The 23,537-nt window shown below is 40.4% G+C and overlaps 1 protein-coding gene across 5 annotated transcripts in view; it reads left to right on the top strand.

Annotated features, from left to right (window-relative positions):
- Positions 1-23,537, top strand: part of LOC142311104 (mitochondrial coenzyme A diphosphatase NUDT8-like) — a 119,693-nt gene that overhangs the window by 71,587 nt on the left and 24,569 nt on the right. For 4 of the 5 annotated variants that reach the window (XM_075349211.1, XM_075349215.1, XM_075349212.1 and 1 more), the window contains 4 exons: positions 13,875-14,122; positions 14,419-14,551; positions 16,147-16,224; positions 20,498-20,719. In XM_075349211.1, coding sequence (XP_075205326.1) covers positions 13,875-14,122; positions 14,419-14,551; positions 16,147-16,224; positions 20,498-20,719 — 681 coding nt within the window. Of the gene's footprint in view, positions 1-13,874; positions 14,123-14,418; positions 14,552-16,146; positions 16,225-20,497; positions 20,720-23,537 lie in introns of those variants that run through there. The other variant, XM_075349216.1, reaches the window with a different exon arrangement.

Raw genomic sequence — 23,537 nt, 5'->3', positions numbered from 1 at the left:
ACGGGGAGACAGACGGGGAAAGAGACATACCTGGAAAGAGACAGATGGGGAAAGAAACAAAGCGATAGAGACAAAGAAAGAGACAGAGACAGGCAGACGGGGAAACAGACAGGGAAAGAGACAGACGGGGAAGAAACAGATGGGGAAAGAGACTGTCATGGTTCACCTCCCTGTCCACATGGCTAGGGGGCGGAGCCTTCTCTCGAGCCTCACTTCCAGACCCTGGATGCCTTAAAAGCTGGCATTTCCAGTGAACCAGTGCCGGCTATAAGCTTAGCACTGCTTTGCCTGTGATTGCCGGTCCTGTGAGTGATATCCTGATCTGTCTGTTCCTGTGCCCCCGTGCCCTTGTCTGTGTTCCATCCCCTGGTCGTCCCTCCTGTCCTCTGTCCCCTCTCCTATTTCCCCACTCGGTTACTTCCTCCGGTACTGACCTTGGCCTGACTTTGACTCCGCTTTTGCTCATTCCTTCGGTCCTGCTTCTGCCCGTACGGTGATTGACCCAGCCTGTGTGACTATTCCTTGCATGCTCTGCAGCTCTGCTTCTCAGCTGTGCTTTGAGGTAATGCATGAGAACGCTGTGAATTCACTTCCTGGTTCTCATTGCTCTGTGTAGTGTATTATGCTACAGAGCTCTGGCTCCCCCTGGTGGCAGCATTACAGAGACAGACAGAGACAGACAGGGAGAGAGACAGGCAGGGAGAGAGACAGACGGGAAAAGAGATAGATAGGGAAAGAGACAGACGGGGAAAGAGGCAGACCGGGAGCTTTCTACACATCTGTATGCGCCATGTTTCTTAGGGTGCGTGGCCATTTCAGATGTTCTCTGCAGATTTCCAAAAATCTCATACACAGCTGTAGGAGAACAGACTGATCTGCTGAAATGTACCCCTCTGCTGGACAACCCCTTCTGAAATAAAGCCATGGATGCCCCCGTAGCTCTCTGGGCAGGTCACGTGGCATTGTTTTCCATCAGGGCAGAAGAAAGCAAAGGCTATAGCCCTTCAGCAGTTCTATTTGCTCCTTTTCTAGAAGACTAGCTACCGCTTATAGACTTCAGTAGTGGCCGGTAACCTAGGCAACAAGCAGTAAACAAAATTATAGATTGCTCCGTTATTAAAAATCCTTTGCACTTTCAAGAAGTAAATTGCAAAGTTGCTTGTCTTTTCAAGAACTTTGCAACTTTATACTTGTATGATATAGAGAAACCCCTTTAAGGTTATGTGCCCACGTAGCGTATTTTCATGCAGTTACACTGCGATCTGCACCACAGCGTAACTGCATGAGTCCTGCGTCCCCAGCACAATCTATGAAGATTGTGCCTAATCCATGCCCACGTGGCGTATTAGAACACAGCGCTTCGGCTACTGCCGAAGAGCTGCGTTTTAAGAAGTGACATGTCACTTCTTTCGTGCGCTCTGCATGCAGCCCCCGCTCTGTCTATGGGAGGGGCTGCATCCAGAGCGCATGAAATCGGCTTTTCAGTAGGCACTGTTTCTGCAGCGATTTGAAGCACACATGTACTCTGGATTTATTGCTACAGCTAATTTCTCACTAAATTGTCTTAATTTTGCTGCAGATTTTGCTACGGAAATACTAAGGTTATGTTGGGTAAGAAACAGTTTGGACCAGCCCATAGGGGATTTGCTGAGGGAGAGAGACGCTTTTTGTTAGAACGTCAGATAGGGCCCAGCCTGTGACAGAGACAGACTTCAGGTCTGAGTAACAGCAGAGCCCCATGACGTGGGTGTCCTGAAGTGAGGGAGATTGTTATAGAGGATAGAACAACTGAGGAAAAGATGGAAAACTGAGAAGGATGTGACTATGACACGAAATGATCTTGTGGAGTCGGGATAGCGCACTGACCAATGGAACGAGTGCCCAAGAGACGGGTTCTGGTGCAAGTCGGAGCAGGACAAGGAATGAAGTGTCTACTTGAGCGGTTGTTCCCTAATCATCTCCAGTAGCTTAGTGCTTACTCCAGCCATATTGGCAACATACCTACAAGAGGGAAAATTTGTGGAACCGCTTAAGGAGGAAACTGACTTCTAAAGACTGTGATGTACTAGGCTGGGTAGTGTTGGGCAGACAAAGATTTACAGAGGTTGGAACAGCTGAAGTGATGTTCTGTGACAATGAAGTGTAGGAGAAGATTGTGCCCGCTATCCAATGTACATCGTATTCAAATTTATATTTAGTAAAACTAAGTTTTTAAGGAACTTGTGGTCTCCCTTAATGAACTGTATACTATCTGGTTCTGGCCGGCCAAAACCATCGGTAACGTGGCCTGCAAAGGCTTATCACCTCCATAGTGCAACACCACTCAGGCAGGACCTCCACGTAGCGTGCTAGCGTAATACAGACGACTACCACCCCGCGCCACGCTATTATCAACCTATTTAGATGAGGCTCATCATAGATCTGTTCTCAGGATCAGTCGTACTATACTGATCCCAGGAATAAACTTTTCCAACTTGGTCTGTCCTCTTAAATGACCTGCTCTGTGCTTGCTCCATTTGTGCTATCTCCTTCTTATACACTTGTGCCTAACGTGGTTCACATTCAGGAATTCTGTCTCAGGCCTCTTTAACACGTCTGTGCCTTTGGTACCTGTTTGGTCAGTTTTCTCATGTACCGGAGTCATGGGCACTCGTAGACCCATTAAAATCAATGGGTCTGCGTTCACGTGCGTATTCTGCCATGGACCGTGTGTACGTGTGGAGCATACGTGTGCCCGTGTGGTCCACACGTAGACATATCCGTTTTTCTCCAGCATCACGGGTGTCACACGGAACGCAAACGGGTCACACAAACACAAACGGACCACACGGATGTGTTCCGTGTGACACGCACCGGAGAAAACACATGTGTCTGCGAGAAAAAAAAACAAAACTTTACTCACTTTCTCCAGCCCTCCTGTCTCTGCCGCTGCTGTCACTTGCTGCCGAACGCCGCTCATTATGCTCATTGCATATTCACTTCACTGCGGCCGGAAGCAGCAGCAGCGGGGAGTCGGCAGGACCGGAGACCGAAGATCAGCACCACGGACAGCGACGACAGGTGAGTAGAAAGTTCCCGTTCTCCCTGTGTTATCACGGATAATACATGGAGAACACACGTGTGCCATACACACGGCTCACCGAGGGCAATACGCACCTTTGACTCGTCCGTGAAAAACATGCATGATTTTCACGGACGTGTGAAAGAGGCCTCAGACTGGTTTATATTTTTGCTGATCATCTATCCCGCTTTTGATGCATCTTATAATATTATATGTCTTGACAACAGCTTTCTGGCACTAGTCAGTTAAGCTAAAGGAGTCGCTCCTTCTCAGATATTTATGGCATATTCACAAGATAATAGAGGACTAAGGTTGGTGTGAATCTCTTTGTAGGACATGTTCCATTGACCACATTGATTATCTGCAGGATAGGAGCACTAGGATCTGCTTTTTACCTGAAACCATTAGCATCTGCTGTTGATTAGCTGGCCTGATGGTAAATTGTTGGTGGTTGGCGTGTGTCATGCCAGGTCATCTAATCAAATAAGAGCCTCGGATACCATCACACAAGAAGGGGGTTCTCAAGGCTCCTGTCTAGCGACCGTAGATTCCCGACGTGATCGATGGACCATTCTTCTCTATAGAAGACCCCTCTGATGTATAACCAATTAAGGCATATTAAAATGAATTCTCCTGATCTGACAAACATGTTAAGGATAATTTAATGCTCATGAAAATCAGCATAATGATTAAGAGTAGTTCATATGCCTGGAGGGATCTGCTAAGGGTATGGTCCCTCCTTATTGAAGAGAGATTTATCTGTATTATCAGCAGGAATACAGTATTCCAGGTACAGGCGAACTTATATAGCACACATTCAGTAAAGACCCAATTAGAGCATGGAGCCATACATACAGTGGGTACGGGAAGTATTCAGACCCCTTTACATTTTTCACTCTTTGTTTCATTGCAGCCATTTGGTAAATTCAAAAAAGTTCTTTTTTTTTCTCATTAATAATTCCCATCTTGACAGAAAAAAAACCAGAAATGAAGAAATTTTTGCAAATTTTTTTAAACAAGAAAAACCTGAAATCACATAATCATAAGTATTCAGACCCTTTGCTCTGTATTGAGTAGAAGCACCCTCCTTTTGAGCTAGTACAGCCATGAGTCTTCTTGGGAATGATGCAGCAAGTTTTTCACACCTGGATTTGGGGATCCTCTGCCATTCTTCCTTGCAGATCCTCTCCAGTTCTGTCAGATGTGATGGTGAACGTTGGTGGACAGCCATTTTCAGGTCTCTCCAGAGATGCTCAATTGGGTTTAGGTCAGGGCTCTGGCTGGGCCAGTCAAGAATGGTCACAGAGTTGTTCTGAAGCCACTCCTTTGTTATTTTAGTTGTGTGCTTGTTAAAAAATATACTCTTAAATATATTTTTCTTCAAAATACGTAAAGCCGCATGAATGAAAGAACTTCCAAAGATGTAAAAAATAAATGTATTTTATCTATTTAAAATACAATGGTTGCCAGGGTTCAGTTACAGAAAGGAAAAATAATATACTTTGATAGCTTATGTAAAAATAGTTCATTTAGTCCATACTGAACAATGGGAAGTCTTTACCCATCTCTCTCTGGCTCCTGAACGGCAATGCATGGGATGTCATCTCATCTCCTAGGCTGGACAGCGTGTCTTCATCTTTGCAGCACTGGAATCTTCTCACCGCAGGCAGCGTGGAGGAGCGCCCCGTAACCCCCTCCATCGTGTATTATATACCAGCTGCTTAGCCCATATAGGGTGTTCTAGTGGAACACAGTTGAATATAGTTCATTTTACGTAAGCTTCTGGAAGCCTCGGGAAGCTTCTGGAATGGATTTATATATATCCTTCCGTGCTCAGCATATATATTCAATAGGGATATTTTAATACTTATAAACTTTATTAATAACCTATGCCCTCCAACAGAACTGTGAACTTATATGTCTTACTATAACATATCTGATAACTAGATGTATTAATTGTAATGCTTTTTAACAAACCCCCCTTGAAGCGGGTGGAGTAACCCCGAAAATTAATTAATACATCATTAAAATAACAAATCTTCTTTCCTTATTTGGCGATAATGGATTAATATCAATAATAATGATGAATAATAATTAATCAACATTATTATATTATTGAACTTACAACATGAATAATGTAAATTAATTATTATTCATCATTATTATTGATATTAATCCATTATCGCCAAATAAGGAAAGAAGATTTGTTATTTTAATGATGTATTAATTAATTTTCGGGGTTACTCCACCCGCTTCAAGGGGGGTTTGTTAAAAAGCATTACAATTAATACATCTAGTTATCAGATATGTTATAGTAAGACATATAAGTTCACAGTTCTGTTGGAGGGCATAGGTTATTAATAAAGTTTATAAGTATTAAAATATCCCTATTGAATATATATGCTGAGCACGGAAGGATATATATAAATCCATTCCAGAAGCTTCCCGAGGCTTCCAGAAGCTTACGTAAAATGAACTATATTCAACTGTGTTCCACTAGAACACCCTATATGGGCTAAGCAGCTGGTATATAATACACGATGGAGGGGGTTACGGGGCGCTCCTCCACGCTGCCTGCGGTGAGAAGATTCCAGTGCTGCAAAGATGAAGACACGCTGTCCAGCCTAGGAGATGAGATGACATCCCATGCATTGCCGTTCATTTAGTCCATACTGAACAATGGGAAGTCTTTACCCATCTCTCTCTGGCTCCTGAACGGCAATGCATGGGATGTCATCTCATCTCCTAGGCTGGACAGCGTGTCTTCATCTTTGCAGCACTGGAATCTTCTCACCGCAGGCAGCGTGGAGGAGCGCCCCGTAACCCCCTCCATCGTGTATTATATACCAGCTGCTTAGCCCATATAGGGTGTTCTAGTGGAACACAGTTGAATATAGTTCATTTTACGTAAGCTTCTGGAAGCCTCGGGAAGCTTCTGGAATGGATTTATATATATCCTTCCGTGCTCAGCATATATATTCAATAGGGATATTTTAATACTTATAAACTTTATTAATAACCTATGCCCTCCAACAGAACTGTGAACTTATATGTCTTACTATAACATATCTGATAACTAGATGTATTAATTGTAATGCTTTTTAACAAACCCCCCTTGAAGCGGGTGGAGTAACCCCGAAAATTAATTAATACATCATTAAAATAACAAATCTTCTTTCCTTATTTGGCGATAATGGATTAATATCAATAATAATGATGAATAATAATTAATTTACATTATTCATGTTGTAAGTTCAATAATATAATAATGTTGATTCCTGTTATGACAGGCTGTGACTGTTCAATCATATAAAAATGTATATAACTATACTTCGCTAAACCTAAAAAGAAATGCAAAAACCAAATCCGGTCACCATATGATGTCCTCTGAGTTGATGTCTTCTTATCTCCGATGTAATCCGGCATAAACACAGTCTCTTAGAAATAAATCCTTTGATAAAAATGAATGGTTACCAATTTAATACAGTCCCATATTGCGTTTATCATTGTTAGATCAAAGTCCATAAACTTTATTCTTTATTACAAAGTCCATAGCCAATGTTGATAAACCACAGTTCAAAAGTGTAGAAGAATAACAAAAGTCTTTGATGTCTGTGCAGTGTAATTTGCATTAGTCACCTTGTATCCTTCATGCTGCCTGTTGTCCAATCCTGGAACAGATGTTAAGACGTTCTTGGTCAGCACGACAGGGGTTAACTTTAACATGTCATTGCTCTTCTTAGTAACTTTAGGGAGGTCTTAATGCACAGACCATGTGTCATTGTCCATCCTGGAATCATAGGACTATTGTGTTTCTGAGATGCAAACGCGGTAAGTGTATTTTGTATGTTACACAGTCTTATTTGAGACGTTACCTTTTGGACCTTTTTGCAGAATCCCTTTTAACTTTTAGGAAAAAATATAAAGTCTTTTTATCTTCTGTAATCTTGATTGAAGACTGATTCATTCCCTAATCTAGATACCAAATATGGCAATAACTATCACTAATAAATGTCACAGCGTATCATAACTCTAATACTATAATACCATGTCATTATTATTATCGTAGAAGTATTAATGTAATTGATACTCAGAATGATAAAATACTGCATAATGGTATAGACAATAGTATTTTCTTGTAATGACCTTTTTTGTCATTGGTGCATTACCCTTCCAAAACCATAGGTGGCAATGTGTTGAATGTAACCAAAATATAATATAAAATATGAAATAATATAATGTGTACCTATAACATGTATCATATTATAAATATGAAAGGCAACAATGTGGCTTATTAGTTAGATCATTTGTAAATTATAAACCAAAGCAAATAACCTTTTAGAAAAGACTGGATGATATCATCAAAACACAATAATACCCATTATAAATTATTATTGATTAAAAATATAATATATATTATTTGTAAATATAGGAAGGTAAACCTAGATGTACCTTAATCTTCCATCTTTATTACTCTAATTTAATTTATTTGATTTGTCTATTATTTATTAAATAACCTACTATAAAGAAATGTGTAACTATAAGTAATATTTCATCCATATTAATATAAAAAATAATGTATTACTAGGAAATAAACAATTGTATATATTGATGAAAAAAGTATCTTTTCTTCCAAAAAATGGAACTTTTCCCTTTTAATATCATTCATATTTAATAAAGTAATATTCTTATATTAGATATTACTGAACTAAATATTGAAGTGTTTTCTCAATTGAGATATTTAAAATCTACAGAAAAAATAAAAATTGTAGAATTAAGATTTTGATTAAAATGTGAATATTAAATAATAATTAATATAAAAATAGGAATAAAAAGAAAAATGAAAATCAGAATAAAAATAAAACTTGAAATAAAAATAAGGCCTTCTAAGTATATAACACCTATGTCTTTAATAATACATAACCTTAATGTTACCAGATAACCTTAATATTACCAGTATCTTATAAAATTACCAAACCTATCAGTAACCAATAATTAAGTCATGTAACCTTGCAAATAATACACTTCTCTTAGTATATAAATGCATTATGATATACTTCAAATATATTTTTATTTTTTTTTTTTTTTTATTCCCAATTCTTCCTTTGTACTTGAAATATTAATTATTAAAGTATCCTGTAAACACATATATTTATCAAATATAAAATGTGTGATTGAGACCAAACCTCTCCCTTTCAATATCATGAAATATGATATTATAAAAATTAATATGTTTAGATTAAATTAAATTAAAATTTGTGTTGTATATCTTCAAGACCATATTATAAATATCACTTCCATATTTGAAAAGAAAAAATGATTACCAATCTGTGTATCAGTAAAGGAAGTGACTAACACAAAAGATATATATAAAAAAAATCAAAACGTTATAACCTTATTCTAGAATGTAACTCTTCAGAATAAACCCTTAATAAAAAAATCCTAATGTCTCTATACTAAAGAAATATGTCTAAGAATTAAAATATATATCTTGTATAAATTCCTTCATTATTTATACTTATGTACTATAACTTATTATCTAATAGTATACATACATATTATACCCTCAAAGTTAAAACAAAAATTCCCCTTTTTTTTTTTTCTCTCTCTGGATCCAAGTACTTTGACTTTAGCATTTGCAGCTGCTCAAACAATCAATCATTCATTGACACATCTATGCACAAAAGACTGTAACATATACTTTCACATAAAAACATTGACGGACACAAATCCCTGTATTCCCCATTATTCTATGCGCATTTCAAAGATTATGTTACTAATTTGAAGTACTTCTCGAAAAAAACAAATTCCAATGAATTACAGACTGTACATATGACCATGGAACAAACATTTATTTTTAGCTTTAGTATCAAGTCACATGCTTTAGGTCACGTGCAAGGAACACCATTCCAAGACAGCAAGCAGTTTTACAACACTCCAAAGTTCAGATTACATTTCTAATAACTCTAAAGAAAATGCATGTATATTCATAAAAGAAACGTTAAAGCACTAATACTCTGGCAATTGGTACCTGAGAAAATAATAATATTAATCTTGCTTTCGCGATTAATCTTACCCAATAAAATATATGTTACCTGATTGAGGACAAGAACATATGTATAAATAAAAGTTAATACTTCATCAATCTGCTTTACTGATAAATTCTGAGGGAAATAAAAGAATAAAATTATTATCATATTTATGATAAAAATGAAACACTTAGAATCTGTTACTTCCTCTTATTGTTTTATTTTAAATATTATTATTCATATACAGAGATCAAATTATTTAATTTATGACATTAAACTATCATTTGACTAAATGAAAATATGACCTTGATTTACTATCACTACTTCTAATATATATATATATATATATATATATATATTCACTGTATATGAAAAATTATGATTATCAAATAGCAAAATTAATTTATCCAGAAATCCCCTTTTATCCAGCTAAAGACCAAACCTCAATTTTTGCAAGATTCGATTTATTACAGTAATTTCCAGAAAATGGGAATTGAAGTTATTTTGTAACTCAATTTTTTTCCTTAAATGAGAAAAATTATCTTTCTCTGAAAACCCACACAGCTGTCGCTGCCTATCAAATTCTCTGGACGACTTTTTTTCTTTCACTAGTGACCAGGGGAGAGAATCCGCACAAGACACCTGTTTCTGTCTTTCAGGGCTTTTAAAAATCGCTTGTCTGAGATAATCGGTATCAGATTTTGTGACAATTTTCTCTTTCATTGAAGGTGACAAGGAAAGAGGGGGGGTGTATGACTTATAATTCACATGAAATTTCCTGCGAATTTCATAAATCTTGTCACAAAAATTTTTGGATCTGGGAGACACTGTTGGTTTTTCACGGAAACTCTCCCTTTTTTGTGTTGGTTTTTCAGAATTAATTAATTTCTGTTCTGATTGACTTTGGCGACTTCTAACAAAATCAATAAATGTCGTACATTCGAATAGGGACCTTTTATTTAATGCCACCGCACAGGCTGCATTGTCAAGGAAATTAAATTTCTTGATGAATAAACGTATCATTCCATCCAATCCGACATTTGGAATAACCGCCCTATACAAACGTTCAAAAACGGACATAAATGAGAACGTACTCTCATTCTGTTCAATTTGTAATTCCTTCAACATCTCATAGTTTGGATCAGATTCATTCCTTGTACAGAATATGAGATTTTTTAGCCTTATGATGTCGTTATCATTTGAACAATCAAATGTCTCATTGCCAGAAGACTTTTTTAATGCCAATTGTCTAAAAAAATGCTGAGGTAACCACATACGGAATAACTGATTCGTCTCACTAATAGTTAGGTTTAACTTCTCGATGGAACTTTCAAATATCTCTGAATTTCTGCAAACATGTATTTTAGGATTATATGCAGGAATTAATTTGCATATGTCCAATAAATTTTTTCTAAGTGTAATCCCTAACTTGGCCTGTTCTATTTTTAGAAACTGATCGTCGCCATTTTCTCTCTCCACGTGTCCTGTCTGCACGTCTCCCACTCTGGCTCCTTCCCCTTCTGGCTTCTCTACGTCATTTCCTGCTTCTTTCTCAGTATCTTGAAAGGCACCTTGATTAGGTAACACGTGTCTGTCGCCATTATCAAAATTCTGATTTACAAAATTACAGTCTAAATCATCTGACTGATCATTTACAACATTACAGTCAGAATTCACAATATCACTGACTGACATTCCAAGTTCTAAGCAGTCTTTGGATTTCTCTGTCACTGACTCTCCTGACAATTCAGGTTGTCTATTTCCACCATTTTTACACTTTCCTACGATTAACTTGTGAAAATCATAGACTAAATGACAGACATTTCTGATTTTCTGTTTCTCTCTATTAAAAGACCTTGCACATTCTATACGTGAATTCTCAAGTTCACACTCCTCATAAAAGCGTAACCAAATCTCTTCTACATTAGAAATATCTGGATAAGTGAACTGAAGTTTACTTTGCTTCACATATGAAGAGATAAAATCCATTTTCTTACCTGAAATGATCAGATGATCTGATGGATGATCCTGTAAGACTTGATTCACTTTGTTCAACAGGTCCAATACTTCTTATGGACTGACTTTATCTTTCTTGCTCAAAAATACGTCAAAAGTTAACTTCTGTAACTTTGTAAAGACTTTCAAGTTCATTAAAAAAAACATTCATGCAACTTGACTTATACGTATTTCCTAGGTTCTGCGTGATTTTTATAAATTGTCGATTCCTGATCTTTTGCAGGAGATATATGTCTCTGTCTCTCCCCCCGTATGCAAAGTGAAGGAAGAAGCACAAAAAATATAGAAAAAACACGAATGGGTGGCTCACCAAAATGTTAAAAAATATACTCTTAAATATATTTTTCTTCAAAATACGTAAAGCCGCATGAATGAAAGAACTTCCAAAGATGTAAAAAATAAATGTATTTTATCTATTTAAAATACAATGGTTGCCAGGGTTCAGTTACAGAAAGGAAAAATAATATACTTTGATAGCTTATGTAAAAATAGTTCATTTAGTCCATACTGAACAATGGGAAGTCTTTACCCATCTCTCTCTGGCTCCTGAACGGCAATGCATGGGATGTCATCTCATCTCCTAGGCTGGACAGCGTGTCTTCATCTTTGCAGCACTGGAATCTTCTCACCGCAGGCAGCGTGGAGGAGCGCCCCGTAACCCCCTCCATCGTGTATTATATACCAGCTGCTTAGCCCATATAGGGTGTTCTAGTGGAACACAGTTGAATATAGTTCATTTTACGTAAGCTTCTGGAAGCCTCGGGAAGCTTCTGGAATGGATTTATATATATCCTTCCGTGCTCAGCATATATATTCAATAGGGATATTTTAATACTTATAAACTTTATTAATAACCTATGCCCTCCAACAGAACTGTGAACTTATATGTCTTACTATAACATATCTGATAACTAGATGTATTAATTGTAATGCTTTTTAACAGTGCTTAGGGTCATTGTCTTGTTGGAAGGTGAACCTTCGGCCAAGTCTGAGGTCCAGAGCACTCTGAAAGAGGTTTTCTTCCAGGATATCTCTATACTTGTCTGTGTTCATCTTTCCTTCAGTTGCAACCAATCATCCTGTCCCTGCAGCTGAAAAACAGCCCCATAGTATGATGCTGCCATCACCATATTTCACTGTTGGGATTATATTGGGCAGGTGATGAGCAGTGCCTGCTTTTCTCCACACATACCGCTTAGAATTATCACCAAAAAGTTCTATCTTCGTCTCATCAGATCAGAGAATCTTATTTGTCATAGTCTGGGAGTCCTTCATGTGTTTTTTGCAAACTCTATGCGGGCTTTCATATGTCTTGGACTGAGGAGAGCCTTCCATTGGGCCACTCTGCCATAAAGGCCCGACTGGTGGAGGGCTGCAGTGATAGTTGACTTTGTGGAACTTTCTCCCATCTCCCAACTGCATCGCTTGAGCTCAGCCACAGTGATCTTGGGGTTCTTCCTCACCTTTCTCACCAAGGCTCTTCTCCCATGATTGCTTAGTTTTGCTTGACAGCCAGGTCTAGGAAGAGTTCTGGTGGTCCCAAATTTCTTCCATTTAAGGATTATGGAGGCCACTGTGCTCTTAGGAATCTTGAGTACTGCAGAAATTCTTTTGTAACCTTGGCCAGATCTCTGCCTTGCCACAATTCTGTCTCTGAGCTCCTTGGGCAGTTCCTTTGACCTCATGATTTTCATTTGGTCTGACATGCACTGTGAGCTGAGGTCTTATATAGACAGGTGTGTGCCTTTCCAAATCAAGTCCTATCAGTTTAATTAAACACAGCTGGACTCCAATGAAGGAGTAGAACCATCTCAAGGAGGATCACATGGAAATGAACAGCATATGGCTTAAATATGAGTGTCTGAGCAAGGGGTCTGAATACTTCTGACCATGTGATAATTTCAGTTTTTCTTGTTTAATAAATTTGCAAAAATGTCTGAATTTCTGGGGTTTTTTTTCTGTCAAGATGGGGTGCATGGTGTACATTAATGAGAAAAAAAAATGAACTTTTTTAAATTTACCAAATGGCTGCAATGAAACAAAGAGTGAAAAATGTAAAGAGATCTGAATACTTTCCGTACACACTGTACATAGCAGAAGAGATCTCCATTAGTAGGGAAAACCAGATGATCCTGGAGCCTGCAGTGACTGAAAGCTGTTTGGATATTAGAAAGCCTCGACTTTGTAATAAGGCAGAAAATTTCAACATATTTATGAAGGTGGGACAGAGGACATATTGCTTATCATTGACTTTTGTCACAAAGGGTTAGTCTCATCAGAAATGGTTAAAATTACAAAATGTATATCAACAACTTTACAATTCACTTCTCATGAAAAAAAAATCCCCTCAGTTCTCAAGAGTAGAGAGGCTTAATGTTATTATTTCCAGCTTCCTGCCCAGACTATCGGCCACCACTGCAAGCTATTGGCAGTGGTTAATCTAAGTAAGGAGTGCAGCGCTTACAAGGTCTTTCAATTAGAGCTTGTAAGCGCTGCTCTGCAGTGGACAGATCACTGAATCTGACCAGCTTCAGTGACACCACTGATCTTTGCCTCTTCTTGCAGCCTGTGAGAGCGCTCAGCTCATGTCAACAGTGCAGTCATGTCCAAACTGTCAGTGACCAGGAGTGCACTGCCCCGTGGCAAGCAGTGCAAAGACGTTTAATGGACGAGTTAGGTAGAGGACAATTCTGTATAGATTGCATGTATGAGTGCATCAGGAACATTCCTCTTTATAATGTCTGCTCTTTGTCACTATTTCCCTATAGGAACCAATGTTTCTGCGTCCAGCCCTCTTGAGCCGTAGTCTCTGCACTAAGGATTTCCAACAACTTCCTAATGAAGCCCTGAGCGCTGGCACAGAGCAGCGGTGCCTTCAGATCCTGGGCAAGACCCCTCTGCTTCAGAGGGTGTCAGCGGGGGTCCTGGTGACGTTATGCACCTCTCATGGGACTCCTGCCTTTCTCTACACCTTGAGATCATCCAAGCTTAAAGGGAGACATAAGGGAGATGTAAGGTAGGTGGCCAGCTGCTTTGCAGAGAATAAAGATGTTTCTGAGGCTCAACAAACTAACAGGTTCCTTTGTTACCACCCCCCATTGTTGTGGGGAACAGTCGACAACGTCTCTTAACCAGCAGCATCAATTGTAATCTTTTGCTTTTGCCCTTGGAGGTTGTGTTTTTCTTATGGAATTTTTTTGCATTTTTCTGCATTAGATTTCAAAACCCATGAAAATCCTGACCATAATGTGACAATGTCACGTGCCCTTTTTAGCTGCCTTGCCCATCTGTATACCGTGTATTTGTTTCCAGCTTTCCAGGTGGCAAGTTTGATTCATCAGATGCAGATGCGATAGACACAGCACTAAGGGAAGCCCAGGAGGAGCTGGGGATAACGCTGCCTCGCAGCACAGTCTGGGGCCCAATGAAGCCAATCACAGACTGGGTAAGAAAAAAAGAAAGTGTGTTCACCTCTCCTCGTACAAAATCCCTCCTGGGATATTGGATCCACAACTGGTGCAAAGACAAAGGAACCCTGGGCTGAAATCAGATACTAGCAAAAATAGTCCCATAGTAAAGAGGGTAGTCTCGCACGCAAACTTCAAAATTATCTTAAAAATTGATATTTTACGAAGTCCATTTAAAATACACAGCGTTTAAAACAGTACACCCTGGCAAAAGTAAATGTGAAGTCATACGCGTTTCGAATCATTCTATGTTGATGTATGCCATGACTAAAACTGCATAGGGATTATGATTTATATTTGTTAGGAAGCTTTTAAAGGGACTATAATGTTTCGCAATAATTTGGAAGTTTGAGTGCTGCACTACCCCCATTTCATAGGGAGCTGTTTTTGTGTGTAACAGATTATTATTATAGCGCCATTTATTCCATGGGGCTTCACATGTGAAAAAGGGGTGTACATAATAGGGACAAGTACAATAATCATAAACAATACAAGGCACATACTGGTACAGGAGGAGAGAGGACCCTGCCCGCTAGGGCTCACAGTCTACAAGGGATGAGTGATGATACAGTAGGTGAGGGTGATCTATCTATCTATCTATCTATCTATTATTATTATTATAGCGCCATTTATTCCATGGCACTTTACATGTGAAAAGGGTCATACATAGACGAATACAATAATCATGAATAATACAATGCACATAGTGATACGGGAGGAGAGAGGACCCTGTCTGCAAGGACTCAGTCTACAAGGGATGGGTGAGGATACAGTAGGTTAGGGTAAAGATGGCCGTGTGGCGCTATGGAGGATTGAGGGTTACGGTAGGTTGTAGGCTTGTTGGAAGAGGTGGGTCTTCGAGTATCTTTTGAAGGTTTTCGTGGTAGGTGAGAGTCTGATATGTTGGGGCAGAGAGTGCCAGAGTATGGGGAATACACGGGACAAATCTTGTATGCGAATATAGGAAGAGGAGATGAGAGGGGAGTAGAGAAGGAGATCTTGTGAGCACCGGAGGTTGCATACAGGTAGGTACCAGGAGACTAGGTCAAATTTGTAAGGAGTCGTTGGGAATGTGAAGCCAGTGAAGGGATTGGCAGAGCGGAGATGTCAAGGACTAGCGGGGGGACAGATGGATTAGTTGGGCAACATAGTGTAAAATGGATTGTAGAGGGTGCGAAAAATGAAAATGTTATGGGTCCCGGAAAATGGCGATATCCAATTTAGTTTTCACTACTAAAATAATAATAAAAAAAATACTTGTCAAGTTTGGCATTGCTGTAATCGAACAGAGGAGGAGAATCATATTGCAGGCATCCAATGTATGCTTTAAAAATCACTTACCAAAAAATTGTCAAAATTGCGTTTTGTGGGTTTTTTCAATTTCACCTCTCTTGTAATTTTTTTTTTTTTATAAAAATGTAAAAGTAATGGCTGTTGGAAGAAAGGGAGCAAACAACGCAAAAACGGAAATTGGCCATATTGGGAAGGGGGTAAAAAGAGTCCTGTACTTGTATCGCTTGGGATCTTTTCCACTTCTGCCTCACCTAATACGTTTCTCCCTCTGTACTTGCAGACAGGCATGGTCATAGTGCCAGTCTTAGCGAATATTGGATGTCTGGAAGATCTGGCAGCAAATCCCAATCCAGAAGAGGTTAGTAGCACCGTTCTACAATCTGATTTCTGCATTTTGAGGTGATCTAGCAATCATGCTATGTTCAGTGTGATGTGGCACTTTTGTAGAGGCTCCACTGGTATGGTAACAGGGAGATTTCCATCTGGGGGAGGCATGAGGCATCTAGTCTGTTGTACGAGTAGTTCACTCTAATAATGTACAGTAGAAGTGGGCAATTAATATTCCCAGAGGGGCCACAAGAGAGACGTGACTGTTGTGGAGTGCTGAGCCAATAGACTGAAATCAATCTTGCTGAATATTAATACACACATATTATAATTATTATTTGATATTAATTGTATCACTTAATATTCAGCACAATTAAAGGGATATTCCCATCTCCAAGATCCTATCCCAATATATAGAAGGTGTAATATTAATATTAGCAAATGCCTCCAATTAGAAATGTGGCTCATACTGTATATAAGAGGGTTATATGGGGGCTTGCACTATATATGGGGTTATGTGGAAGCTCATACTAAATATAGGGAGGCTAAGTGGGGTCTCAAGCTACAGTATATATAAGGGGGTGTCCACATACTTAAAGGGTTATTCCCATCTCCAATATGTAGTAGGTGAAATAATAATAATATTAGCAAATACCTCCAATTAGAAATGTAGTATAGTTCTTCTGATATAGCCATGTCTCTTACCTCATATGCAGGGCATTGCAGTTGCTTAGGTATCCATGGTTACAACCATAAGCAACTAACTAACTCACTATATAAGTGAATGTAACCATGGATACCCAAGCTGCAAAGTCTTGCACATGAGGCATGGCTTTATCAAGAGAACTATACTACATTTCTACAATTCTAATTGGAGGTATTTGCTAATATTATTATTACACCTACTACATATTGAGATAGGATCTTGGAGATGGTAATAACCCTTTAAGTATGCAGACACCCCTTTATATACTTTATAACCCCACACATAGCCCTGTATATACAGTATGAGCCTCTACAGTCCCCAATATACAGCATGAGCCCCCACATAGCCTCCTTATATACAGCATGAGCCTCCACATAACCTCACTTCAATATATTCAATCACATATGCGGGGAGAGGGGGGGAACCACAACACCTACAGTCATGGCCAAAAGTTTTGAGAATGACACCAAAATTATATTTTCACATGATCTGTTGCCCTCTGGTTTTTAATTGTGTTTGTCTGATGTTTACATCACATACAGAAATATAATTGCAATCATATTATGAGTACCAAAAGGTTATATTGACAGTTAGAATGAGTTAATGCAGCAAGTCAGTATTTGCAGTGTTGACCCTTCTTCTTCAGGACCTCTGCAATTCTCCCTGGCATGCTCTCAATCAACTTCTGGACCAAATCCTGACTGATAGCTGTCCATTCTTGCATAAGCAATGCTTGCATTTTGCCAGAATTTCTTGGTTTTTGTTTGTCCACCCGTCTCTTGATGATTGCCCACAAGTTCTCAATGGGATTAAGATCTGGGGAGTTTCCAGGCTATGGACCCAAAATCTCTATGTTTTGTTCCATGAGCCATTTAGTGATCACCTTTACTTTATGGCAAGGTGCTCCATCATGCTGGAAAATGCATTGTTGGGCGCCAAACTGCTCTTGGACAGTTGGGAGAAGTTGCTCTTGGAGGACATTCTGGTACCATTCTTTATTCATGGCTGTGTTTTTAGGCAAGACTGTGAGTGTGCCGATTCCCTTGGCTGAGAAGCAACCCCACACATGAATTGTTTCAGGATGCTTAACAGTTGGCATGAGACAAGACTGGTGGTAGCGCTCACCTCTTCTTCTCCTAATAAGCTGTTTTCCAGATGTCCCAAACAATCGAAAAGGGGATTCATCTGAGAAAATGACTTTCCCCCAGTCCTCAGCAGTCCACTCCCTGTACCTTTTGCAGAATATCAGTCGGTCCCTGATGTATTTTCGGAGAGAAGTGGCTTCTTTGCTGCCCTCCTTGAAACCAGGCCTTGCTCAAAGAGTCTCCGCCTCACAGTGCGTGCAGAAGCACTCACACCAGCCTGCTGCCATTGCTGAGCTAGCTCGGCACTGCTGATAGTCCGATCCCACAGCTGAAACAGTTTTAAGATACGGTCCTGGCATTTGCTGGTCCTTCTTGGGCGCCCTGGAGCCTTTTTGGCAACAATGGAAGCTCTCTCCTTGAAGTTCTTGATGATGCGATAGATTGTTGACTGAGGTGCAATCTTTGTAGCTGCGATACTCTTCCCTGTTAGGCCATTTTTGTGCAGAGCAATGATGGCTGCACGTGTTTCTTTAGAGTTAACCATGGTTAACTTAAGAGAAACAATGATGCCAAGCACCAGCCTCCTTTTAAAGTGTCCAGTGGTGTCATTCTTACTTAATCATGACTGATTGATCGCCAGCCCTGTCCTCATCAACACCCACACCTGTGTTAATGGAACAATCACTAAAACAATGTTAGCTGCTCCTTTTAAGGCAGGAATGCAATGATGTTGAAATGTGTTTTGGGGGTTAAAGTTCATTTTCTTAGCCAATATTGACTTTGCAAGTAATTGCTGTTAAGCTGATCACTCTTTATGACATTCTGTAGTATATGCAAATTGCCATTAGAAAAACTTAAGCAGTAGACTTTGTAAAAATTAATATTTGTAGCATTCTCAAAACTTTTGGCCATGACTGTATACTTACCTTACTACTGTTCCCCAGCGCTCTACACGGTGTGCGGTGTACTGACTCCACACAGCAGATGTGATGAAGTGAAGTCATCATGTCAGCTATAGCAGTCACACAGGGTGATTAGTGTAAGAAGCACCTACCAGCCCCATCCTGCATCAATGTATTCACCACTATTGCATATCCTAAGTATGCAGGTTTCGGTGATATCGTACGGCAGCGTGCAGCGGAGGGCATGGTGCAGCCCGCTGTTTTCAGCCGTTCAGCTGTTTCGGCCCATGTACATGAGGATATCACTAGAAAACACAAGGCTAGAATGATCTTTGGTATTGGCTTAACCTAGGCCCAGACTGCATCTGTGCCCACTGTCGGGTGCATACACTCAGGAAGTATGTGCCAGTCTGTGGGCCTAGTCTGGAGGGATGGCAAGTCATCCGTCTACTGTAGGGGCCTATTATAGAGAAACATGCTGCATGGTATAAGTTTCTCTGCAAATAATAGAAACTGATTGGGAATACTAAATGAAGCAAGCTTAAGAGTATATATGAGTTACATGTGCATATACTTTCAGCTCTATAAATTCTGAGTTAGCACTATCACAGCCAAATGTGGGGCTCAACTGGTTTAAGAAAATTGCAAGTATTATTATTATTTATTATTATAGCGCCATTTATTCCAAGGCGCTTTACAAGTGAAAAAGGGTATACGTACAACAATCATTAATACAAAACAGACTGGTAGCAAGTAGCAAAATAGGAAAAACTGATTTTCACCCCACGGCTAAACAATTTATCCAGGCTCCCTGGATAAAGCTGGACCGCACCAAACAGACGTTGCTTTTTCCTTCAATGTCATTGGTCCAGTAATTAATACAGAATTTTAACCAAGCAGTAATTTTTTTGTTCTATTTTTTGCCAAGTTTCTTTGCAGAGGACCACTGTATGTCCACTTGCGATTTTCATGTGCGAGTGCGATCCGATAAAAAATCGGATTGCACTCGCACTAGTGTTAATCTATGGGGCAGTGTCCTTTTTATATTTTTTTTTTTCGTCTCGAATCGGGCTCTCAGTGCAATCACAGCATGCTGCGTGTTGCACAGTTTCGGCTCACGCACCCCAACATCGCAGTGCACTCGCATGTTATGTGAGTGCAGTGCGGTGCACTTAGAGACAGACAGCGGAGGAGATGGGAGAAAATGTTCCCTCCATCTTCTCCGTAGATGTGATGTGATCGCAAGATCGCATCACAGTCGCATGACCCTTGGCTGACGCATGCAGCAGAGGGTCATTAGCATATCGCTTCTGATGTTCTCGCATCAGAAGCAGTACACAAGTGGACATGAGCCCTATAGTAAAGTATAGTCCGATGTGTTTTCCTATACAGTTAAATATATGCAGAACAGTAATTTGGCCTTAGACTGGTGAATGGTCACCTATGATGACATTACAGTGTACATCAGGGAAAGCTCTGGACCTATACGGTAGGCTAGGTGAACAGATGTAGTGTGCACCAAGCCTTAACTCTACTCTGAAGAAGAATTACACTAACATTGTATTCTTGACCCAAGATTGTCTTACTCATGATCTTCTGTTTGGTTCTTAGGTGGAATCACTCCTCACACTTCCACTTTCACTTGCATGTACAAGCTCCATTCGTGGTTGCACATGTTTCCGCCAGCATGGGCGCTATGCTTATACTCTACCAGTCTTCCAGCTCCCGGGATACAAAGTATGGGGGCTTACAGCAATGATGACAGACTCGGCCCTATCCCTGCTGTTCCCGGGCTCATATCATAGCGTCCTAAGTGGCTCTCGAATTCGGTGACAGTATTTAAAAAAAAAACTTAGTGCTGTTAAGTACACAAAAAGATAAAATAAAGATTTTTTTATGTACATAATTTCACTTCCTTTCTATGGAATTTAAAGAAGTTGTCCAGTTACCAAAACTGTTTTTTTTTCTCTCCTAAATCTTGCTATTATGTGCCTCCCCACACATCTATTATGTTATTTCAGCAATATTACCTTTTATCATGCTGTAGTAGCACATCCTCATTGCTGGATCCAGCTCTGATGGGGTTAATCTCTCTCCTGACTTCCTGGGTTCAGTTACTACAACTTCTGTGATTCTTTGAGGTGGCCTGTAGGCCTGTATCTATCACACTCACTCAGCTCTCCACCCAAAGACTCCTCCCTGCCCTCTTCCCTGTGTCTGCATGTTATCGAAGCACTGAGAGAAATCACATCAGTGACAACAGCAGCTCCAAGCTCTGCACAACCAGGGGAAGAAAGCATCTATCTTCTGCTTGTTCTAATATAGTTCATTGTGTGTGTGTGTGTGTGTGTGTGTGTGTATGTGTGTGTGTGTGTGTGTGTGTGTGTGTGTGTGTGTGTGATTGTGTGTGTGATTGTGTGTGTGTGTGTGTGTGTGTGTACAAAAATTATGATTGGCCAGTGCAACATGTGAAAGAGATAAATAATTGAAAAAAAAATGACACGGGGGGTCTTGCGAGTGCTTTTTCCCCTCTTGCCTAGTCTCCTTGTGTCGTCCGTACCATCTGTGTGGCATGCATTTTTAACATGGAGTTTTCAAAACAGTCAAAAGTGGAAGAGAGAGAATAGAGAGAGCGACAGGATAGAGGAGAGATAAAAGAGATACAGACAGAGATAGAGGGATACAGACAGAGTGCTTTGCACTTTATACACACACACACACACACACACCGCTCTGCTCTCACACATACACACTGCTCTCTGCACTCTACACACACACAAACACTGTGCTCGGCACTCTACACACACTGTGCCCTGCATACTACACACACTGTGATCTGCACACTACACACACACACACTGCTCTGCACTCTACACACACACACACACACACACACTGTGCTTTGCACTCTACACACACACTGTGCTCTACACACTACACACACACTGTGCTCTGCACACCACACACCACTGTGCTCTGCATACTACACACACACTGTGCTCTGCACTCTACACACACACTGTGCTCTGCACTCTACACACACACTGTGCTCTGCACACTACACACACAATGTGGTCTGCACACTACACACGCACTGTGCTCTGCATACTACACACACACACTGTGCTCTGCACTCCACACACACACTGTGCTCTGCATACTACACACACTGTGCTCTGCACACTACACACACACTGTGCTCTGCACACTACACACACACACTGTGCTCTGCACACTACACACACACACTGTGCTCTGCACACTACACACACGGTGCTGTGCACTCTACACACACATACTGTGCTCTTCACACTACACATACACACTGTGCTCTGCACACTACACACACTGTGCTCTGCTCTCACACACTGTGCACACACTGCGCTCTGCTCATTCTCTCCCCTGCGCAATAATATACTCACCCGACGTGACTCCTCTCCTGGTGCCAGTCTGCACACAGCTGCAGGATGGGTAAGGCTGCTTTCACACATCCGGTTTTTCCTGTGCGGCACAATCCGGCGCTTTGCAGAAAAACCGCAACCGTTTTTTTTTTTGCCGCCGGTTGCGTTTTTTTGCATAGACTTACATTAGTGCCGTATTGTGCCGCATGGGCTTGCGTTCCGTCCGGTTTTTGCCGCATGCGGCAGATTTAGCCGATGCGGTGGCTGGATGGAACGTTGCCTGGCACGTTTTTTTGTCCGGCAAAAAAAAAAACCGCATCGCGGCGCATCCGGCCGATGCGGCGGAATTTGCCATGCATGCCTATGGATGCCGCATGCAGCGTCCTGCGGCAAACACCGCATCCGGCCGCCGCTCAGTAGCCTGCTGCAAGCGGCAAAAAACGGATGGGCCGCATGTCAAAAACTTATGCAAAGGATGCGGTGTTGTCGCTGCATCCGTTGCATAGGTTTTAGAGCCGGATTGTCCGGCTCTGCTAAAACCGGATGTGTGAAAGCAGCCTAAGTGAATTCTTCTGCTCATGCTGGGCTGTGACATGTTTTGATCACCGCCCACAGCACAGTCACTCAAGATCAGAGGCAGCTGCTGATGTAACGTTAACTGTCAGAGCCCGGAAGTTGACGTGAGATCAGTGGATACCACAGGCCACAGCACCCAGGGGTCATGTGATCGGCACTGAGCAAGCAGAATAGCGCCGCTCAGTGCCAGAACTGGAAATAGAAGGTAAATAAAAAAAAGACTTATAATAGGGATTTAAATTAATAGTGAAAAATTAAAAAATGGGTGAACCACCCCTAAAAGAAATTTCCAGACAACAGAAGTCAGCTTATAGAGTTCTGGTTTATTAGCACTCATACAGCGGGTAATGAGGCTCATTGCTATTATAATTAAAACAGATTCCATTTTTTTGGGCTGAGTGTCTTGCGCGCTCGGCTGCTGACTTGCTGTCTTTTCTCTACATTAAGGCCTATTTCACACATCAGTTTTTTGCCATCAGTCACAATCCGTTTTGTGACTGATGCAAGGGATCCGTCGCAGATTGTGGTAAAACTGATGCAACGGATCCGTCGTACCACTTTTTTTTCATGTCAAAGGTTATCTATCCTGAGAGAGCGAGAGAGAGAGATTTTGCTGACCAGAAATTAATTTACACCTCATCTAGGCATGAAAAAAACGGATCACTTGCCGGAAT

Source organism: Anomaloglossus baeobatrachus, chromosome 5 (assembly GCF_048569485.1).
Source record: "Anomaloglossus baeobatrachus isolate aAnoBae1 chromosome 5, aAnoBae1.hap1, whole genome shotgun sequence".
In the NCBI taxonomy this organism is placed as follows: domain Eukaryota; kingdom Metazoa; phylum Chordata; class Amphibia; order Anura; family Aromobatidae; genus Anomaloglossus; species Anomaloglossus baeobatrachus.
Note: the sequence above shows the minus strand (reverse complement) of the source record. Positions and strands in the feature narration are given on the sequence as shown.